This window comes from Lontra canadensis, unplaced genomic scaffold (genome assembly GCF_010015895.1).
Source record: "Lontra canadensis isolate GAN:19392208 unplaced genomic scaffold, GSC_riverotter_1.0 scaffold109, whole genome shotgun sequence".
Taxonomy (NCBI): Eukaryota; Metazoa; Chordata; class Mammalia; order Carnivora; family Mustelidae; genus Lontra; species Lontra canadensis.
The window spans coordinates 6,373,892-6,397,076 of record NW_022631103.1 but is presented as its reverse complement, the minus strand read 5'-3'; the positions used below and the strand labels follow the sequence as shown (position 1 = coordinate 6,397,076).

The 23,185-nt window shown below is 40.7% G+C and overlaps 1 protein-coding gene across 1 annotated transcript in view; it reads right to left on the bottom strand.

The window, feature by feature from the left end:
• PATJ (PATJ crumbs cell polarity complex component) overlaps positions 1–17,827 on the bottom strand; it is a 362,302-nt gene extending 344,475 nt beyond the window's left edge. Inside the window, exons 1-5 of the mRNA XM_032839752.1 lie at positions 17,686–17,827; positions 4,730–4,786; positions 4,462–4,628; positions 3,475–3,669; positions 2,050–2,189 (exon numbers count right to left, since the gene is read on the bottom strand). Of these exons, the coding sequence (XP_032695643.1) occupies positions 2,050–2,189; positions 3,475–3,669; positions 4,462–4,628; positions 4,730–4,751 (524 nt within the window). The 5' untranslated portion in view covers positions 4,752–4,786; positions 17,686–17,827. The remainder of the gene's footprint in view (positions 1–2,049; positions 2,190–3,474; positions 3,670–4,461; positions 4,629–4,729; positions 4,787–17,685) is intronic.
• Positions 17,828–23,185: the final 5,358 nt, after the last annotated feature.

The following is a 23,185-nucleotide window of genomic DNA, read 5'->3' as shown; positions in this document are numbered from 1 at the left end:
CCATTTAACATGATCTAGAAGGTCAAGTATGACCGAACCCACCTGCTTCCAGTTCTTTGTCGTACTCTCTTACACTAAGCTCCACAGCAGGTAAGTATCAGCCTCACTCCAAGAATAGGAGCTGTGTTCCTTCTCCCCATAAGACTACTGCTTAAGACAGTCTCTTTATTCCTGACACCTTCTGCTCTTTGCAGACTCCATTGTCTCAAGTTTCCCTCTAAGCACTGCTGTCTCTGGGAAGCCACCTGACTGCTTAGCCTTGGCCAAGGCTCTTTACACACTAACATATCAAACTTCTCTTTTGGAAAATGCTCACCTCAATCTGTAAGTACAGACTTAGTACAGAATACCTCAGACATAAGGACTGACCACAAAAAGATTGCACAACATTGAAGATACACTAAAAACTACTGAATTGTACACTTTAAAATGCTGACATTTATGGTATGTGAACTGTATACCAATAATAATTTTTAAGTTAAGAAAAAATAGGAAGGAAAGTTGGGCCAACAGAAGTTAAATAGGCTTTTTGTCAAGGGACAGAATAGCCTCAAGTAAACTAAAGGTAAGTGACCCTAAGTCTGAACTCACCTAGGTTGTCTAGGTTTGCCAGAATAGCCCTACTCTATACCTGCTATCTCAGGGTCATTAACAGAATCCCCCTCAGTCCCAAAACCCTCCCAACATGGACAATAAACCATATGGTTATCCTAACAATGTATACCCAATCTCCAGGAACAGAATTTCATAAATACATCTGACCACTGTCAAGATTCCTCAGAACATACTTGAAGAAATGCTGCATGAAATGGCAGAATAAAAGTTACAAAAGTCTCATTTATTCTTCTCCTACCCCCTTAACCCCCCATGTTGCCTCTCCACTTCCTCATATCAGGGAGATCATATGATAGTTGTCTTTCTCCGATTGACTTATTTCGCTAAGCATGATACCCTCTAGTTCCATCCACGTCGTCGCAAATGGCAAGAAGAATAAATGAAACAAGATGCGAGTGGGAGGGAGACAAACCATAAGTGACTCTTAAATTTCACAAAACAAACTGAGGGTTGCTGGGGGGAGGGGGGTTGGGAGAACGGGGTGGGGTTATGGACATTGGGGAGGGTATGTGCTATGGTGAGTGCTGTGAAGTGTGTAAAGCTGGCAATTCACAGACCCGTACCCCTGGGGATAAAAATATATTATATGTTTATAAAAAATAAAAAAAAAAGTTGCAAAAGTCATGGAAACCCATTATTTCTGAATTTTCAGGTGCAGAGCCTAGAACTGATCCCCCATGAATGGAGAATGTGAATTCAAATATCTATTATGGGCTGAGAGGTTTTTTTAAATAATAGAACCACTACTGTTGCTATTATTTTAATAGACAGCAGCCACGTAATGAAGTGTGCCTGTTAAATGAGCAATAAACAAAAGACCTGAAATCAAATAGAGAAAGAATATAAGGCTTGAACATACCCCTTAAAATGCAAAAACAATGGCTCAGTGCAATAGGGGGCAATCACACAGATTTGAGGAGGCTTTTAACTGACAAGAGAAATAATGAACAGTGTGATATGAGCACCACCAAAATAGTTGTTATAATTTTAAGTTTAATAAACCACACAATATGCAGAATGTGAATTTCAGTATTTCCATGTTACTGATCAGACGTAGGTAAGATACCATGTCCGACTGTGGGAGAGTATGGCAGAACAGAAATCACACTAGCTTGGCCGTCAGACTGTCCTGGAATCTTATCACCGCTCACAGGTCCACCATCAGTAGCTCTGTGACTACAGGAAAAGCACTGGACCTCTCTGAACTTAGCCTTCTCACCTTCGGAACAGAGTAATGGCACTACTAGCTAGATGGCCGCCCCAAGTACATGTGGGAATATCTGCTCAAGGCCTGACAAACGCATGTGGAAAGGGAACATGTTAGCTGCTACGGTTAACTGCTTTTATTACTAGTTTCTTACTCTCTTCAGAATAGTGTTTTCAGAACTGTCAAAGAAAAGATTAGCAAAATGCAAAAGGAAACATCCCCCTCACCTGTCTACTACACTCCCCGGCTGTACTTCCTTCACAAAGATATCAACTTGTCCCAGACTGTGACTTCTCAGGGCCACCACACTGAATCCAAGGCCTCCAGATGAAGGCCGTTCTATATCGATATATTCAATTTGCCGGCCCTAAAGAAGGGGGATAAAAAAAAGTCAATGAAGCAGATCTACCCAACCGTACCCTTTCCAAAGAACTGAAATTGCTATTTTTGTGAGCAATACAAAAAACAGCTTCTTCTAAGTCATCTCTGTCCAAAAAAACTTAGCATTTCAGCAATAAATTATTTCTGGAAATCCTCTCACTTGATTATTTTCAGTAGGACGTAAGAGGGAGTGTGCAGTGTTCTGCAACCTCAGGGAATCAGAGAGGAATTTTCACACTTCATTCACATTATGAGATGAAGCCCAAACTGGGTGAAAACTCCTGAGAAAAACAACTTTTTCCAAAGTAAGTTCTAAATTACTTTTTACACTGCATTTCTCTAAATTCTCCTCGTGCAAAAAACATTTTTAAATGAAGAAAGCAAAATAGATATCAAAAATATGCTAGTGTTCAGCCTAAGTTAGAACCAGCTGCATTTGTTAGGATCCTGTTTTTAATTTTATTGTGATGAATTAATATTCCATTTTATTAGGTTTATGGAAAGGCCCCCATTCAAATGGGCTATATGTGTAATGAACAAATATTTGATTGCTATAAAATAACTGCATTTATGACATGAGAACTTCATAAATGTAATCACATAACAAAAGCATCACATAAAAATAATTAGTAGTCAAATTAAGACGATAGACTTATAAAGTCAAAAAAGGAATTAGTATAGATTATTTAAATATTATACCTTAAACATATTCTTTTTGATCTTAAAACTCGACTTTCATTTTTTAAAGACACCTATTAGAAGATGAGTTGAACAAACACAAAACTAACACATCCAAAAATTCAACTGCCTATTTGATTTTTAATAGGTACTAGGGGTAAAACTGGATTACTCTCTCAAATGTTTCCTGAGATTTCCCAAATCATATTAACTCTAACTCCCATTAATTCTGTTTTGATAAAAAATTAAGAACAGTTTCAAAGGAAATTCTATCACTTCTTATACACATTAATTTTCCTGTGATCAAAATCATAATCTTTCTTTTCAAGTCCAGATATGTGTCAAATTGGAGTAATTATCTAAAAACTCCTTACCACATACAGATATTTTCCTTGAGTAATTTTAAGCCAATAAATTTCTATTTAGTATCAATCTCTCCTAACAAAATAAAAATGTGAGCAAACCACACAGAGTAGCAAATTTTAAGGCAAAAATAGAGTATTCTTCTTTTTAAAGAGGGAGTATTGTTTTCTTTTTTAACCTATAACAGGAGAAATACAGCTAAATAGTCCCATGACAAGATATAACTTTACCTGAGCCATCTGTTGAATGACTGAGTTAAAGTCTTCATTTGCCAACTTAGGAGTCCAAGGAAATAACCCAGAGACAGTTGAGTTATTAGATGGTCTTTGGGCATTCCCATTAGGAATGGCACCATCTGTAAACACTAATAAACCTTTCCTAGAAAAATCAAAGTTGGCTGAACAATCTGAGGGTATGTGGCTGAGCTGTTGAAGAGAAAAAAAAAAGAGAATCATTAGCAGAAACCTATAGAAAATAAATTATTTCTACTTATTAAATATTCTGTTTTATACATTACATGTATAATTTGCAAATTAAATATTTAGACATGAGAAAAACAAGACACAGATATGTGAATCTATGTGTTTGTTAGGCTATAAATTGTTTCATTTAGTATTACACAGAATATTTAATAGGTAAAATGTACTGCTTCCTGGGGCTCAGTCCATGGAGTGTCTGACTTTTGGTTTTGGCTAAGGTCAAAATCTCAGAGTTGTGAGATCACAGAGTCTGCTTGAGACTCTCTCCCTCTCCTTTCCTTCTCCCTCTGACCTCTCCCAGCTAATGTGCTCTCTCTCTAAAATAAATAAATCTTGGGGTGCCTGGGTGGCTCAGTGTTAAGTGTCTGCCTTCGGCTCAGGTCGTGATCCCAGGGTCCTGGGATTGAGCCCTGCCTATTTAAATAAGTACAACTTATATTCCAAAACCAAACACAACATTTATCATAAACAGTTTAAGTAAGCTATATGCCCAAAGTGGGGCTTGAACTCAAGACCCTAACATAAACGGTCACATGCTCTACAGAGTGGGCCAGCCAGGAAACCCCCATAAATATTCTTAAACTATCCACGCCAGTGCTACCTACAGTTCACAAATCCCAGTACAGTCTTCTTGCTGAATTAAGTGCACTTAGAGAGAATTTGTCAGTCTCTGTCTCCTTCCATGTCTCTTTGCTGGTTTGAATATACCAACACGTAAAACCCTGATGAGTAACTTACTTGCCCTTTCAGTTGCCTGATGGACTGCTGAAGTGTGAGTATCTGATTGAAGAGAGGGCTCTTTAGTGTCTCATAAAACAGAGAGAGCTTCTCATTTTGTGATGTATCTCCCTTCTCCTGCAGTTTCATTTTTAGGCGATCAAGAACTTGTAGGACCTGCAGTTTATCTTGTTTGAAGAAGGATAATCAGAGCACAAGTTAATCCCATTGTACCTTTCATTTCTGAATCAGTAATAAATTTACTGATAGAAGTACATATCTAGTATACCTGGAGCGGGATTTTCAGGCATTTTGAATGATTGTCTTCAATCCCTTTTAAAGAAACCTAAAGAAAAATTTTAAAACACAAAAGGTGATTTCCATTAGTGTATACTCATCTATAGTTCTGTAAAAAAATTATAGAAAATCTCAAGAACATGCTTCATCAAAAGGCTTCACTCAAATTCAAATTAAAACTAGAGTAACCCATTAGGTTGCCTCAAACTAGAAAAATAAACACACAATTTGCTGAGTGTTGACAAAAACATGAAGCAACTGGAACTCTCGACATCACTAGCAGAAACGCAAAATGGCACACGCGCTTTAAAAAGTTGTCTGGTAGTTTTTTAGAGTTAAAAATATACTTACCGTATGACTCAGCACTTCCACTCCTAAATCCTTACAAAGAAAAGTGAAAATACAAACTCACAAAAGACCTATACATGAATATTGGTAGCATTTTTATTTATAGAATGTAAACAGAATTCTTGGGAATGAAAGCGAAAAACAACTACAAATATACACAACATGGATCGATCTCAAAAAATACTATGTTGAGGGAAAGAAACTAAATAAAAAACGGTTATAGACTGTATGATTCCATCCACATGAAGTTCAATCTATAATTATAGATTAGTTTACCTCGGCAGGGTAGAAAGGAGCTGACTGGGAAAGGATTTGAAGGAGTTTTTTGGGGTGATGGAAATGTTCTAAGTTTCAAATGGGGTACTTTTTGTTTACACAGACGTATACATTTGTCCAAATTCATTGACTTACATATTTTAAATCAGTACTTTTTGTACACAAATTACAAATTATACTTAAAGTTGATTTTGTTTAAAAAAAAAAAAAAAGGATCCTGGGCTGGAAAAGAACATCTACATTAAGAGGTGAAGAAGATTTTAGAGAGATTAGGGAGAAAAAAAAAACCCTAAGCAGCATAGACAGTCCCAGATTCCTGCTAGTCAGCTGAGTCTCCAAAAGGTAATCACCCAACATATTGGCATTATCTCTATTTTTAATTCCAGTGATTTGTTCAAACTAACCTAAAATGTAATGTGATCACAACTCAAAATTCCAGCAAACCCTCTGCGAGGACCGAACCAGCACTTTCACAGTGGTCATTTATACTAATGGTACACCAGGCTGTAGAGAACCATCAAAGAAACAGGAGTACTATACAGTGAAAATTCTCTTACATCAACTCTGCATACAGTTGCTGAATGAGGTCTTCATCTTCTAGTTCAAGGTCACTAAGTAGGAAAGGGTATTAAAACCCAGTAAGGGATGCCATCTGCATTGATAAAAGGTCCATGTATTCCATCCAAATGTTCACTGAACTGCTAAACAGAACCGCTACTGATGAGCTCAGTGTCTCAACTGTGCAAATTTTACCACTACCCACTGACAGGTAACAGTAACAAAAAACCGTTACAATGGCACTATCCTTTTCTATAGTAGCCTAAGGTCAGAGAGGATTGACAAGAGCAGTTCTGCCTGTGGTCATTAATAGATCAACCTCTCTGAAAGAAAGAATGCAAGCTAAAACTAGGAGATGCAATTGTTTTACTCTCAGACTGGCAATTTTTTAAAATTAATAATAGCATGTATTCTAGAGGTCAAGAAAAAACAAGTGGGAATATAAATTTGCACAATCTTTTAGGAAGCAACTTTAGCAACAGCTATCGATACATTAAATTTGCATTCTCTTTTACCCAGAAGAGCTACTTCTGAGGGTCTCCCTAAAAGAAATACAATACAAATACAGATGTATTGTACAAGGATATTTACTTCATTGTTATGAACAAAACTCCAGGAAAAATTAATCTGGCAAAAGCAATCAGGCATTCTAATAAAGTAGGTCTGAATCCACTGAAATGAGAAGGGGAGAGAATCAGTTAACGGTAAGCCTGTGGCTCTCTCCTTCAGGGAAGGATTCCCAGCTTGATAACCAGAACCCCTAGCAAACACCCTAAAGGTTTTTGATAGATAATAGCCCCTCATTTTTAAATGTCAGGAAATGTCTTAATTGCTTTTTGTAAATAATCTGAAAATGGATGGATTTATGGGTCATGGCTAGAAGATACATAGACATTTTCTATTTGTGTAACTAATGGAGTATAAAACTCAGGATTCCCCAAACACAAAAGGTTTCCTTTGAGAAAAACATTTCTATATATATTGTTGAGAACCTATCTAGTAACCCAAAACAAAAATGTGTCCTAAGGTTGAATTTTACTCCTGTAAGCAAATTAAAAATTGTGGTTAAAGTCTGTCAGAAATATATTTATAAATGATTTAATGTCAACCTACATGTAACTAGGTATTTTAAGTGTGTCGATAATGTCCTAAGAAGAAAAGTGCCATTTTTCGGCTGGGTACTCCTCTAGCAAGGAATGTCTGTCCCAACCTCCTGCCTGTAAGCACTGAATCATGAGTATGGTTTGGTGCTCATTCGGTGAGGTTTGATCTCATTCACATGAGAATGCTTTGACAATTCAATCCTCTATGTTAATACAAGGACATTATCTAACAGGCACAACTGAATAGGGAAAAGAACAAGTTTCAGGGTATGTGCATTATCTGCTTTTTATTTTTTTATTTTTTTTTTAAATTTTATTTATTTATTTGAGAGAGAGAGAGATCACAAGTAGGCAGGGAGGCAGGCAGAGAGAGAGGGGGAAGCAGGCTCCCTGGTGAGCAGAGAGCCAGTGCGGGGATAGATCCCAGGACCCTGAGATCATGACCTGGGCCGAAGGCAGAGGCTTAACCCACTGAGCCACCCAGGCGCCCCTATCTGCTTTTTATAAGAAAAAAATATGTGTAGGTTTCTAGATTGAGAAAGATAATTTCACAGTAATTAACTTCTGGAAAGTAGGGCGCCTGGGTGGCTCAGTTGTTTAAGCGACTGCCTTCGGCTCAGGTCATGGTCCTGGGATAGAGTCTCGAATTGGGCTCCCTGCTCAGTGGGGAGTCTGCTTCTCCCTCTGACTCTACACCCCTCGTGCACTCTCTCTCTCTTTAAAATAAATAAATAAAATTTTAATGAAAAAAATTCTAGAAAGTAGAAATGGGGATAGGAGATTTAAAAAATTACTTTAACTTTACAGATTTTAGTACTGCTTGAATTTTAAAAGCATGTCTTATTTTGTAACTTAAAAACTAAAAAAGGCAAAAAGATAATGGCTGAGAGGTCTAATGAGAGAGCAAGCAGACACAAAGATAATGATAACACAATAGGATAATTATATTCTAAGGCATAACCATCAATTGCAGTGGTGTGGGCCATGGGCTAAGTGAAATCACAAAGAGAGACGGACTAAATCTGCATGGGGATGTTTGGAACACTGGCAAGAGAACACCTCAGAAACTTCTCTCACAAAAGAGAAAGAATGTGGTGTAAAAGGAGTGGTCATTTGCCCTCATTTGCCTACAACAACCTCAGATTACCCAGCATCATTATGGATGCTCTTCCATTTCACTCCCAAAACTGTTGCAGTTATGAATGGATAGAAAAGAAGTGGCATATATATATAACAGGTATTATTCAGCCATAAAAAAAGAATGAGACCTTGCCATCTGTGACAACATGGATGGACCTACAGGGTATCATGCTAAGTGAAACAAAACAAAGACAAATACCATATGATTCCACTCATTTGTGGAACCTAAAAAAAACAAAACAATGAGTAATCCAAAAAAAAAAAAAAATCTCTTAAATACAGAGAACTGATTGTTGCTAGAAAGGAGGTGGGTAGAGGGATGGTTGAAACAGATAAAGCTGATTAACAGGTACAAACTTCCAGTTATAAAATTTTTAAAATATTTTTTAAATTTTTTTTATTAATTATTTTTATTAACATAGAATGTATTATTTGCCCCAGGGGTACAGGTCTGTGAATCATCAGGCTTACACACTTCATAGCACTCATCATAGCACATACCCTCCCCAATGTCCATAACCCAACCACCCTCTCCACAACCCCACTCCCCTCAGCAACCTCAGTTTGTTTTGTGAGATTAAGAGTCTTTAATGGTTTGTCTTCAAAATTTAAAAAAAAATTTTAAGTATCACAGTTTGAAAATCATGTAGGGCTACCCTGGGTAAGTGGTTCTCAAATTTTAGCATGCATCAGAATTACCAGGAAGGCTTGTGCAAACGCAAGTTGCCAGGGCGCCCCCCTCCCCGGAGTTTTTTGTTTGTTTTTGTTTTTTATTTGACAAGAGATCACAAGCAGGCAGAGAGACAGGCAGAGAGAAAGGGAAGCAAGCTCCCTGCTGAGCAGAGAGCCCAATATGATAAGGGGCTCAATCCCAGGACCCAGAGACCATGACCTGAGCAGAAGGCAGAGGCCCTAACCCACTGAGCCACCCAGGCGCCGCCCACCCCACCCACCATCCCCCGCCAGAGTTTTTGATTCTGCAGGTTTGAGGTGAACCAGAGAATCTGCATTTCTAACAAGTTCCCATGGGATCCTGACACTGCTAGCCCAGAGACCACATTCTGAGAACTACTATATACAGGTGTAAAAGCTCATGAATTTCTATGAGACTATTAATTAGCTTTAAATGACCTAGGTATCTGAAAATAGGACAAAAAAAAAAAACAAACCCCAGTGTTGTTTTTGTGTGTGTGGTTTTTTGCTTTTGTTTTGTTCGTTTGCAAGTGTAGACTGCAAATTGATGCTTGGCTCACAAAGAGATAAGTCCCAAAATTGGGAATAAGCATTTAGAAACCACATAATGTGGCAGAGTAATGTTGATCTATCCAATTTAGTAATAAAACCTTGACTTACTTTTTATTTCTTTTTTTAATTTCATTTTTCTAACAATTCCTTTTTCTGACAACTGATTACAAAATACTGATCACAAAAATATCAGTCCTTGGAAGACTGTGGGTGCAGGGGAACCCTGATCTCTTACCACTGACAGCTTAAGAAGCACAGACTTAAATAGACTTTGAGAGGGTCCTTGTAAGTAATGCGAAGTAGACTGGTCTTTATCCTGTAGGCAACAGGAAGTAATTAAAGGCTTTTAAATTGGGAGGTACTGAGTCCAGATTTCTATTTAAAAAGGTAATTCTGGTAACAGGATAGATAAGTGGCCTTCAAACATTTTTAAACACACATTCCCATCAGTGAGAATATGGTGACCATTCACCTTATTTTTTATAATTATATACACATACAATTATTTACATGTTATATGTTTTAAACTATACGTAAAATTTAAAATGTCATGACAGTAAGAAAGAAACACTAAAAAGCAAGGTTTTATGTCCTCTTCCTACCATCCCAATGGATCCTTCTGTACATTTTGGAAACCACAGTGGTAGAGTATCCCTCAGTAAGGATTAATAGAAGAAACTGGTTGGCAATTTAACCTTCTGACTCATACTTAATAAAGGCTAAGCCCTGTCCACCATGCAGGCATGGAAAATTACTACAGTCCACGGTGTTAGGTAATATCTAGGGAAGAGGACTAAAGCCTTAAAAATATATGAGGACAGAAGGGAGAAATACAGTAATTCTACAGCTCAACAACCAGTAAGCAACACACAAGCTAAAATCTTCAACCAAACCACCTTGAACTATTTGACTAGACTGACAAACAGGGCTTACAGCAAGGAATCTCAAGTTTGTTTAAACATGGTAAAGCGGAGTCTAACTTGTCAGAGATGGGCCACCTAGAATCGGTCATAAACGATATTAAAATGCCACTGTGTGCCGCTGTCCTCACAGTGCTACGGCCTTCAGAGAAGGCGTAGTTATTATGCTCAGTGGCTTCTACTCCATCATTGATCAAGAGAGTCTGAGCCATGAATTTTTCATGCTTGGTTCACTGTAGGATTTGACTGAAGGAAATTATTATAATATTGTGGCTTTTCTTTATACCCAGGCCTTTAGCCATTACCAATTAATGGAATATATGAAAAAAAAAGAAGCTGATGCAGAAACAGAAATTTAATTTGATTTAAATTTCTAGGTGGAGGAAACTTACTGAATAGATTTATTAACCTCCTCCGTTCAAGAATTTAAGCGAACTAAGACCCTGAGAAACATCCTTTTCAGATTCCCAACAGCTCACAGAATATAATGCCCCAAGACACCTTATACTCCTATCTTGAAAATTTGAGAGAAAAAGATCACCGGCAATCAGTTTGGCAAAGTACAGGTATTCAGCCTCTAACTGCAGATATGAATTGGGAGATCACAAACTCCTCACTGGGAATTCCCCAGAGCCAGAGGGAACAAGGGAGTTTGAACAATCTGAAAGCTATTAGCTATAAATGAAGTCAGGATTTCAGAAGTTATTCAAAAATATAAGTCCACAAACAACTTAAAGTTTCTTTTTTTTTTTTAAGAGAGATTTTATTTATTTTTGCAAGAAAGAGAGCTCCAGCAAGAGGGTGGGGGGGGGGGCAATAGGGGAGGTAAGGGAAGAGGGAGAAGCAGACTCCCTGCAGAGCAGGAAGCCCAACGAGGGATTCAATCCCAGGACTCTGGGATCATGACCTAAACTGAAGGCAGACACTTAACAGACTGAGCCACCCAGACGCCCAACACCTTACAGTTTCTATTGCTTCCTTTGAAGTGCAAAGCTCAGGTTGTATCTAATTATCACGCCTTTGTCCCCAAAGCTCAGCATTTGTGAGGTAGCAATTAAATGGGAAACAAACTCTCCTAGCCAAAGTAAACACATCTGCTACCATGCTAATACAGATTCAAGACAGTTGTCACAGTCTTGTGTCCTTATCAAATGACGAGGCCTTTCATAATCCCTTAGATACAAAAGGTAATATATTTTTGGCTGCTGCCAAACCACTACATTCCTGAAATTCTGGGAACATATATAAATTCCAGAACAACCCTGATATTTTGGGGGCCATATGCTTAAGCCATAACCAATGCTTAATTAAATGCACTTAATGCTAGATATTCAGGACATGTTGAAATTGAAGATGAAAGATACGGTGTTAAACTCAGAATCAGAACTGAAAATTGAGTCAGTTCTTCAGAATAATTCAGTTGGCTAAATACTAATCCTTATTGAACTATTCAAAGTTAATCAATGCAAATCAATATTCTGCCCGTGACTTGGCCACTGAGTGAGAACAAAGTTAAACTGCTTCAGGGTATGCTTTTGTATTTCTGTTGGTGGCAGTTTTCTCTAATTATGGACAAAAAAAAAACAAAAACAAAAACAAAAAACCCAAATCTGGGCAATTTTCACGCTTAAGGATCTCTGTGTAGCCAGTCCCTCACTGAAAGGGCCCAGGCATTCATAAATGATTAGTTTCTACCTCAAATATTCTGTTCAATGCTCCCCACATGGTAGGCTGTATGCCCTTCTCTTCAGAAATACGGTGATGGCATTTTTGCCATGCTTGTGGTATTCAAAAACAATCCTAGCAAATTGTGAAATACACCAAACTAGGCTTCCCATCAATGTTCACCCTCCTTTCCTTCCTCCTGACCTTCTCCCCCAGACTATTTAATCTGTTACTAAATCACATAATTCACCTTTTGGTGTCTACTACGCACCAAATGCAAGGGCATTCTGTAAAACATCTCATTTATCTTAACAAGTTAGTATTATCACCCCCATTTTGCAGATGCAGGGAACTTGCTACAATTTCAAAAAAACAAGGAGGAAATTTCACCTTGGAAGGAGGGAAAGTCAACTGTTAATGGCTTAAAAAACGAGAGCCGGCTATTTCACATTTTCAACAGCGAGAGAGTGTTTGTCAACCTAACCTCAATATCCACTTAATTCACCTCCCTCTCCTACCACACTCCTGTCCTGGAGCTTCATCAGAACTCCAGAAAGTAACTCCAAGGGGACTGACTGCCCGTTTCAAGCAGGAGCCTTACCCAGCCCCTATTGTCAAAGTCACGCCCATCCATTAGGCGTTAAAGCTAAATGAAAACGGGTCTGCCCCAGAAAGCTACCTACTAACCAGGCAAGATGTGCAGAGCACCAAAACAAAGGGCAGGACTTTTGGTTCTGTTTTTAAGAATAAGACCAACATGAGAGAATGCTCATCTCACAGACCGTTTACTTTTTTTTTCTTTGTAAGTTTATTTAATCAATCGCTACACCTAACATGGGGCTTGAACTCACAACTCCAAGATCAAGAGTTGCATGTTCCTCCAACTGAGGCAACCAGGTGCCCCTTACGAACTTCTTTTAATCTGAAGGCAGCTCCATAAATCCACATCATCAATATACAGATAATCCAAATCTGAAATTCTTAAAATACACACTACCTTTGTTTATAATATTGTTGTTCAACATGTTTTTGAACTATATAAGTGATCATACTGTATATTTATCCTTCAGCAATTTGTTTTACCTTATCTTTACAGTTTTACAATTAGTCATGAGAATATAGGATATATGCAGCTTCTCTTCATTCACTGTAACAACTAAATAGTATTCCACTGTAGGAATCCATGATTTTCTCCCCCAATCTCCTGCGAAGAAGCATTTAGATTGTTTCCTACTGGTCACAAACACAAAAACAGGATTAGAACGAAATACCCACTTCATTAATCTACTGTTTTCCAGTTGATTCAATCAGCAATTCATAAAATAAGTAAGATTCTATAGCCTAGGAACTTTGAAATCCTGGAGACCTGGGATCTACAGCTGGGACCAGCTGTGTTCTTGCACCAATTGTTTAAATTTCCCTTTACCTCAGATTTCTCATTTGTAAAATAGAGTTAATGAAAATTACTACATATTTACCATTGAAAGGACGAAATAAGTTATTGGAAAACGTGCATTCTGGCACACAGTGTACCTTCAATACAGAGTAGCTACTATTGTTATCAACAACCTCTCCTGGGTGCCTGGGTGGCTCCACTGGGGGTCTCCCCTCCACTAGGTCAGGATCCCAGGGTCCTGGGGTTGAGCTCCAGATCACATCAGGCTGCGTGCTTGCCGGGAAGCCTGCTTCTCCCTCTCCCTCTCCCACTCCCCCTGCTTATGTTCCCTGTCTCTTGGTATCTCTCTCTGTTAATAAACAACAACCACCACCTCTCCTTTCAATCAAAATTATTTAAGGTACTTCAGGAGCTTCAAAAAACTAATAATTTTTGGGGGGGGGGTGCCTGGGTGGCTCAGTGGGTTAAAGCCTCTGCTTTCGGCTCAGGTCATGATCCCAGGGTCCTGGGATGGAGGCCCACATCGGATTCTCTGCTCAGCGGGAAGCCTGCTTTCCTTCCTCTTTTCTGCCTGCCTTTCTGCCTACTTAAGATCTCTGTCAAATAAATTAAAAAAAAAAAAAAACTAATAATTTTTTTAGCTGAGATTTTGCTATGTACTCCGTACTGATTATTTCTCAGAAGACTAAACAACAAAAATGTTCAGTAATGCAACAAATATGGGGGGAAGGGAGGAGTAGGAAGGCTGATAACCTGGGAATTTGAAAAACCTGTTTCTAAGTAGGAATGTAAGTGCTTCGGTCCACTAAGCCCTCTCAAGGATAAACATACTCATGCTGAATCCTAACGCAGTGCTGTTCAACAAAAATGTGAGCCACATAAGTAACTCCAATTTTTCTAGTAGCTGCATGAAAAAAGTTAATAGCAATAGGGAAAGTTAACTTTAGTAATGTATTTTACTTCACCCAATATATACAATCATTTCAAGATGTATATAATATTTAAAAAATGAGGTATTTTACTTTTTGCTTTACACTGAATCTTCAAAATCTGATGTGTCTTTTACATTCGCAGCATGTGTCCAGCCCAATCTGCCCTACATGAAGTGCCGGACAGTCACATGTGCAAAGAGTTAACCAATTTGACAGCACAGTATTAACCCATGGTTTGCCAGAAAGATCCCTGTACAGTGTTTTTAGCAAAGACTTTTGGTTTACCAGCTAACATAGTCTCAATGCCTCTTACCAAAGTAACTCACAAAACTTTGGTTCTTCCCAATACAAATAGCTCAACTCCATAATTTTAGCAGAAGTTATCACAGTGGAGGAGCAAAGAGGAGGAGAATCATGACTCACAGTTTATAAGACACATTTTTTTAAATTTATTTTTATTTTTATTTATTTATTTAACAGAGAGATCACAAGTAGGCAGAGAGACAGGCAGAGAGAGAGGAAGAAGCAGGCTCCCTAATGAGCAGAGAGCCCGATGGGGGCTCGATCCCAGGACCCCGGTATCATGACCTGAGCCGAAGGCAGAGGCTTTAACCCACTGAGCCACCCAGACACCCCACAAGACACATTCTTAATAAGGATTTAATTTCAACCTCCCCGAAGCTCAGGGAGGTAGATGATTTACAGATGGGAGAACAGAGGAGCAGGATTAAGTGACTCGCCAAGTCCTATGGTAAGTGGATCCAATACCATGTCTCCAGACTCCACAGGCCGCACAGTTGTACAAACGCAAAACGTTAAGTGGCCTCTTCATCTTCCGCAGAGATCTAGCCCAGTGACTGAAATAAGGGTATTGACAGGCTCTAGATTTCTATTTGCATCAGAAATTCAAATGAGCGCTTTAAAAAAGGGTATCCAAATCTGCGCAAAAACATCTGAATATGAAAAAACCACAGCAATGGTCAAGCAATCACGAATATAAAGGTGGACTAGTTCTCTCAAAAATTTACTACCCAGGTGAGCAAAATCTTTACAAATTAAACCCCATTTTGGTCTCCCCAACCTAATGTATTTTTGTTAAAGCACGTAAATTCAAACTACTTGGCTGTTTAGCTTAAGGACCGTTACAAAATGTTTTTAAGTAAAAATGCAATTATAGGCGCCTGGGTGGCTCAGTGGGTTAAGCCTCTGCCTTCAGCTCAGGTCATGGTCTCGGGGTCCTGGGATCAAGCCCCGCATCGGGCTCTCTGCTTGGCAGCGAGCCTGCTTCCTCCTCTCGCTCTCTCTCTGCCTGCCTCTCTGCCTACTTGTGAACTCTGTCTGTCAAATAAATACATAAATAAAATCTTTTAAAAAATGCAATTATAAGGATTACTGAATGTTTAATCTCTACGAATCACAAGGTTCTAGTAGTGAATTCACCATGGGAAAATACACAGCTTTCCCTTTTTAAGAATACCAACCAAAAGACAATATACCAGAATTTTATTAGTGAGTAAGTGGTAGGTGGGTTTGCCTATTTTCTCCAGTGAATACAGGTTAGCTTTATAGTTTAATATTAATACAGGACTTAAACTTACTAAGGCCTTCAAAGGTGCCTTGCTTGGCTCAGCAGGTAGAGCACAGTAACACTTGACTTCTCCAGGAGGGGAGTTTGAGTCCCTATCTTGGGAGTAGAGTTTACTTTAAAAATAATAAAATAAATATACTAAGGCCTCTAAACACAGATAAGAGCTTAATATAATTTCTTTTCCATTTTACATACAACTATTATTCTAATACCAAGCACATCTCATGTGACTGTTAACAGGATCTCGATTAGCAAATCTCTCCAGAACAGAGTTTACAAATTCTGTCTTATAAAGTACCTTCCAGCGCTGATATTTATTAACTTTTTAATTATCTTAAATTTTTAATAATCCTTATATACACCATAGGGGCCTAGAAACATCAAGTTCATTTTAGTTCAAAGTCACAATCCTCCCTTTTTCCTGATATTGCACACTGAAGCAATCTGAGTTTTTACACCCACTAGCTTTTTTCTAAAAAAAGATGTGTACAAACGAATTGGCAGTCTATAGGAGCTTAGACACTCTAGAATGCGATATCAACCACTGTCGGCGTAACTGAGATTTCTTTTTCTTCTAGGTCTCCAGAGGCTCCTTCATTAAGAAACACTTGTTTGGGGGCGCCTGGGTGGCTCAGTGGGTTAAGCCTCTGCCTTCGGCTCAGGTCATGATCCCAGGATCCTGGGATCGAGCCCCGCATCAGGCTCTCTGCTCAGTGGGGAGCCTGCTTCCTCCTCTCTGCCTGCCTCTCTGCCTACTTGTGATCTCTGTCTGTCAAACAAATAAATAAAATCTTTAAAAAAAAAACAAAAACACTTGTTTGTGGCGACCTATCAGTGGCCAGACTCTAAACACACCTGAGAAGCAACTTAAAGAAATAGGGCCCTGAAAGGCGAATGCTCTCAATCGCAGAGACAAACTAGTAAACAACTAATTTGAATCCAAAACGATACGAGCCATCTGGACATATGACAAAGTGCCAAATGAACCCTCCTGGGGGAGATTAATTTGGAACACCTCCTAGGTGTGCCACGAGGGTCGGAGCTCTCGGGTGAGGGGAGGGGGAGGATTTGAAAATGTTTTCCTCAGCTTGACTTAAAAAATCCAGCAATATCCCCAGAGCCTGGAGGCCACAGTACTTTCCATCTGATCCTCCCCCGTCTGAAAAGTGAGGCTAGCAGAGCCCAAGCCTGACCGCCGGCCTGGGAACTCGGCTACGTGACCGCCCGGGTGGGGCCGGAGCCAGGCGGTCCTCTCAGATAAGATCTGGGAACCCCTCCTCCTCCGGGCCCCCGTGGCAGGCCACCACCTGTTCACTCCTCTCACCGTCACCAGTGGACGAAAAGACTCCGCCCAGCTCTGGGGCCAAGCGCAGGCACCGATCTGGGTGCAAAATTTGATCCCTGCCAACCCCAGAACAGAAGTGGGCCGAGATCTGAGGGCCGGCAGGGCCTGGCGAGGCTGGGCGGCTCCGCGGCCCGCGGGGAGCTCAGCACGGAGCTGGGTGGGGGCGGGGGTTGGGGGAGGGGCACGGTGGAGTCACCCAGGCCGGACGCAGAAGGACTGCGCCCCGCGCCCTCCGTGGGCCTGGAGGGGCGCCCAGCAGCGCCCTGGCTCTCCCGTGTCCACTTCCTCCCGGAGGGCGGGCGGAGAGTGCGCCCGAGGCAGGGGAGGCGGGCTCCCACGCAGGAAGGAGAGCTGCCCCCCCGCCGGCCTCGGGACGCAGGGACTACCACGCCGCACTGCGAGCGCCCGCATAGCCGGGACCCCCCGCTTTACCTGGTCCGGCGGAGGCTCGGGAGCGAGCGAGCGGGCGGGCACGACACCGGCCCTCCCTCACCTGGGCGGAAGTGAACGGGCCAGGGTGACCGCGCCTCACCTGGCAGGCCCTTCCCTAGCACCGACCCTCCCCGCCCGGGGCGGGGCGCCGGGGTGGCGCGGGTGAGGGGGCGGGGGTAGACTGGGCCGCGGGAGGCTGACTCTGGGGAGGGGGGTGCGGGGGCGGCGGACTTTCCTATTTTCGGCAGGTGAAATTCGTCTGGGCGCGGGAGGGTTAAAGAGCCTGGAAAAGGTGGAGTCTGGGGGCCCAGTGGGCAGGTGAAACGCCTGGTGGTGGGGGCAGCCGGTGCTAATGGGGTGGGGAGATCCTGCCGGACTGGTGTTGTAAGAGGGCTGGGCAGAGAGGGAGACTCAAAGGCAAGCTAATGAAAGGATGTTGATGAAAACATGGTCAGATTTAATTAGTCCCCCATTGTCCCTTTCCTTTCAGTTTGGTCATCTCTCCCTTTTCTATTATCTGCTAACCCAACATAAAACTCGTAAGAAGTATACCTGGGGAAATTTAGTTGGAAATAAAGGAATCTGGCAATATTTGTCTGCAATATGCAGCTTATACACACTGATGCGGGAAATAAGGGCAGAGGAGAAATATTAAATTTCCTGCCACCTATAGCCCACTGACAAGTCCTTGAAACAGGCAGTGGCTTTCCTCTAGGAACTCAGATGCCTGGATATTAATACTTTGCTAAGGGCAAGCAGCAATCTTAGCCTGGCCCCTAGAATCCTGTAAGTCTACTTTAACAGAAAAATTCCTGGGGTGCCTGGGTGGCTCAGGTCATAAGCCCAAGGTCCTGGGATCCAGCCCCGCATCAGGCTCCCTGCTCCAGGGGAAGTGTGCTTCTCCTTCTCCCACTCCCCCTGCTTGTGTTCCCTCTCTAGCTCTCTCTGTCAAATAAATAAACATAATCTTTAAAAAAAATTTTTTTTTCTTTGGAAACTTCCTTTATGTCTGCCCAGCAAGATACACATTGGCAATCATCCTCCAAGCCTATGACCCCTGACAGAGGGTTTACTAAAGGACAGTAAATGACCTTTCCCAACAGTAGCTAGTCCCCTCCAGATCCTGGAGGCTTAAGCTATCATTCACTCCCTCCCAACCTGAAAGTGTTTAATGGGGCCAGCCACTCCTCATAACCCCAGTGCAGCTTTTTCTGCTCAAAGGTCCCGTCACCATGCTTTAATAAAACCACCTTTTTGCACCAAATACATCTCAAGAATTCTTTCTTGCCTTGGGCTTGGAACCCTAACATCTTTCCTACCTCATTTTCCGTACCTCATTTTCTCTGTGAAGAAACTGCACTCTTCAATGGTGAAGTGATTTGTCCAAAGTTTGGGACCACATGGGATCTTCTGACTCTTAAGTCCTGTTTGACTTCACTATACATTTTAACGTTTTTATTCTTGATATCACAACTTGACATTGAGAAAGATGTGTACAAAACCTATAATCCCACTCTCTTTAATTATTCCATTCTCTTTCCTGTAACTAACTTAAGAATTTTGATGATAGGCCTTTTACTTTGTATAATAAGTTCCAAGCATTAGCCATAAAGAAAATCAGTTTTCAGGTCTGTATCCATTGAACCGATGCGATATTTGTTAGGCACTGTGATTGACTCTATAAAATGTTAAAAAAAAAAAAAAGGAATACCTGTCCTCAAGGAAGATAAGGCATATATACAAAACAATTGCAACATAAGAACATTTGTTGTAAGATAAAGCGCTTGGCACTTAACAGTGTTGTTAGTTTGCTTGTTTTAAAGGAAATATTACTTGCTAGGCGCGGTCCGGCTTCTCAGGAACTAAGAAACTCTTAAGGGAAATACATTTCTACAATAACTTCGATTACCAAATAGAATGAACCCAGAACTTGGAGAAAATAGACAATGCTGTCGAAAGCATCTCTTAGGACTGAAACAGGTGTTTTGTTTTGTTTTTAAGATTTTATTTATTTATTTGACAGACAGAGATCACAAGTAGGCAGAGAGGAAGGCAGAGAGAGGGGAGGGAAGCAGTCTCCCTGCTGAGCAGAGAGCCCGATGTGGGACTCGATCCTAGGACCCTGGGATCATGACCCGAGCTGAAGGCAGAGGCCTTAACCCGCTGAGCCACCCAGGTGCCCCCTGAAACAGGTTTTTAACAGTATTTGGGATAAACGTAAAATGGAGAAGTCACTGGTACATCTTACAGGTGGAGACCTTGCTTGAAGCATCACCTGGGAAGCATTGGGTCTCTTCTTCGTCTAACATTTTTTTTTTAAGATTTTATTTATTTATTTGAGAGAGAGAGATCACAAGTAGACAGAGAGAAGGGGGAAAGCAGGCTCCCTGCTGAGCAGAGAGCCCGATGTGGGGCTCGAACCCAGGACCCTGAGATCATGACCTGAGCCGAAGGCAGAGGCTTAACCCACTGAGCCACCCAGGCGCGCCCCTTCGTCTAACAATTGATGGTGGTTATGAACATATTTTCCCTCTTACCCAAAAAATAATGTGACTTTAAATTGATTGTTTAACAAAGTTCAAGCTTCTTGGCTTAATATGCAAGATCCTTTAAACTCTCCTTCCTCTTGTAGAGTCTTCAACCTAATCTCCAAACAAGCCTAGTGCAGGTCCTTGGAGTCACACCAGAGCTTCTCTGTGGGTTATTTCTCCCCTTTCCCAAGCCTGGGAGGTCCTGAAAAGCCCCACCCTCCCCTCAGGGCTAGACTTAAGTCTCACCTCTGAAGAGACGCTGCTTCCTGGTGACCCCAGCAAACCATCGCTACCACATTTCATCTAATTTCTCCACATTTTTGTGTTGATTTAATGTGAGCTTTCCTTTGGCTTTTACCTGGAATTTAAAAACATTTTTTTAAACTTATTTAAATATATTGTTTAACAAGTTTACTCTATGATAAACATTTTGGGTACTGAGTTGGTTTTTGTTTATTTTAACCCCTGAGAACCCTCAAGAGCGTCTTATTCATAGAATGATGAAGATGAACCAAAATTTTAAGAACATCTCTGTGAAATCAGAAGATCTGAACTTGAAACCTCACTCCACCATTTCTGAAAATATGTGATTTTAGCAAGTTACTTAACCCTTCTAATTCTCATTAGTGAAATTGAGGTAACAGGGCTTACTTCATATGGTAGTTTCAAAGGTTAAATGAAGAAATCCATGTACTGGGGCACCTGGATGGCTCAGTTAGTTAAGTGTCCACCTTCGGCTCAGGTCATGATCTCTGGGTCCTGGGATGGAGCCCCGTGTCGGGCTTCCTGCTCAGTAGGGAGTCTCCTTCTCACTATCTCTCTCCCCTTCTGTCCTTCCCCACTTCTGTTTCTGTCTCTCAAATAAATAAATAAAATCTTTAAAGAGAAAGAAGAAAGAAAGAAAGAAAGAAAGAAAGGAAGAAAGGAAGAAAGAAAGAAAGAAAGAAAGAAAGAAAGAAAGGAAGAAAGAAATACATGTATTGCATATACCTGACACACAGAAAGTACTCAATAAATGAAGCAACGCATCAATGGGAATAACCTTGACAGATACTGGTGACAACCAGGAGGCAGCCAAGAGTAGCAAATAAAGTGAGACCAGGGCAGATGGAGGAGGACCAGAAAATATTTCTGGAAACTTTAGGTTATGAAAGTTTATCCTTTATCTATAAAAATTAAAGAATTAATGAAAAACTTTTGAATAGAATGTATCTATCATAACATTTAATTTTTGATGTTTATTCTTTTAAAAACTTTTTTCTTTTTAGAACTTTTAGGGTCATAGCAAAACTGAAAGGAAGGTATCAAGATTTCCCTTATACCTCTCACTCCCACACATGCATGGCCTTCTGTATCAACATCCCCCACCAGAATGGTACGTCTGTTACAACTGATGAAACTCCATTGACCAATTATAATCGCCCAAAGTCCACTGCTTACATTAAGGCTCTGCTCTTGGTGTTGTACATTCTAGAGGCTTAAACAAACGTATAGTGACATGTATCCACAGTTACGGTATCATGCAGAATATTTTCACTGCCTCGAAAATCCTCATTGTCCTCTGCTTATTCATCCCCCACTCCACCCCTAACTCCTGGCAGCCATGAATCTTTTTTTTTTTTTTTTGAAGATTTTATTTATTTATTAGACACAGAGAGAGAGATCACAAGTAGGCAGAGAGGCAGGCAGGGGGTCAGGGGAAGCAGGCCCCCTGCTGAGCAGAGCACCCGATGCAGGGCTCCATCCCAGGAGCTGAGATCATAACCTGAGCCGAAGGCAGAGGCTTAACCCACTGAGCCAGCCAGGAGCCCCAAATCTTTTTATTCTCTCTGTAGTTTTGCCTTTTCCAAAATGTCAGATAGTTGGAATAATACAGTATATAGAATTTTTACACGGGCTTCTTTTACTTAGAGATATGCTTTCAAGGGGTACCTGGATGGCATAGTCAGTTGGGCAGTCAGTTGGGCTCCTGACTCTTGGTTTTAGCCGGTGTTATGGTCTCAGGGTCCTGGGTTCAAGCCCTGTGTCAGGCTCCACTAGGTGCAGGGTCTGCTTGGGATTCTCCCCGTTCTGTTAGCCCCTCCCACCTATGCTAGCACTCTATCTGAAAATAAATAAATACATCGTTAAAAAAAAAACTATTTTAGAAATATGCATTTAAGATTCCTCTATGTTTTCTCATGGCTTTATAGCTCTCTTTTTTTAAACACTGCATAAAATGCCATTGTCTGGATATACCACAGTTTATACATTCACCTACTGAAGGATATCTTAATTGCTTCCAAGTTTTGGCAATTATGAATAAAGCTGCTATAACATCTATGTGCAGGTTTCTGCGTGGACGTAAGTTTTCAACTCCTTTGGCTAAATGAGTTGTAGCTGAATAATGAAGACCCCCAAAAGAAGCCTAGTTTATTACCCCAGCAAGGGGGAGGAAGATTTTCTCCTTGCCTGGCAATAGTCCAGCCAACGAGAAACTGCCATAAGTCAGCTAATGAGAAACCATCACCACCCTGAACTCTCACTTGCCTCCAATGGACCTTTGTTCAAAGCATCCCCTCCCAGCTTACTCCTTTTTCTCTATAAAGTAGCATTCATCTCTTTTATTCTCCTGATTTGATGATGGTTTGCCATAGCTTGCATGCCTCAAATTGCAATTCCTCTGCTATTTCTGAAAAACAAAAACCAAAAACAAAAAAACACCCATTTTGCTAGTGAAGTAACTGACTGTTTTGTTTTCAAGGTCAACAACACCAAGGAGATTAAGTAGGATTTTGAATATGGTATAATGGGTTTTTCTTTTTTTTGATGAAAGATTAATCAGAAGCAGTATTTAAAAAATGGATTGACAAACTTAGAGGGCCTAGAATCAAAAAGAAGGAAGAGGGGTGTCTGGGTGACATTAAGACTCATTAAGAGTCTGCCTTTGGCTCAGGTCATGATCCTGGGGTCCTGGGATCAAGCCCCAT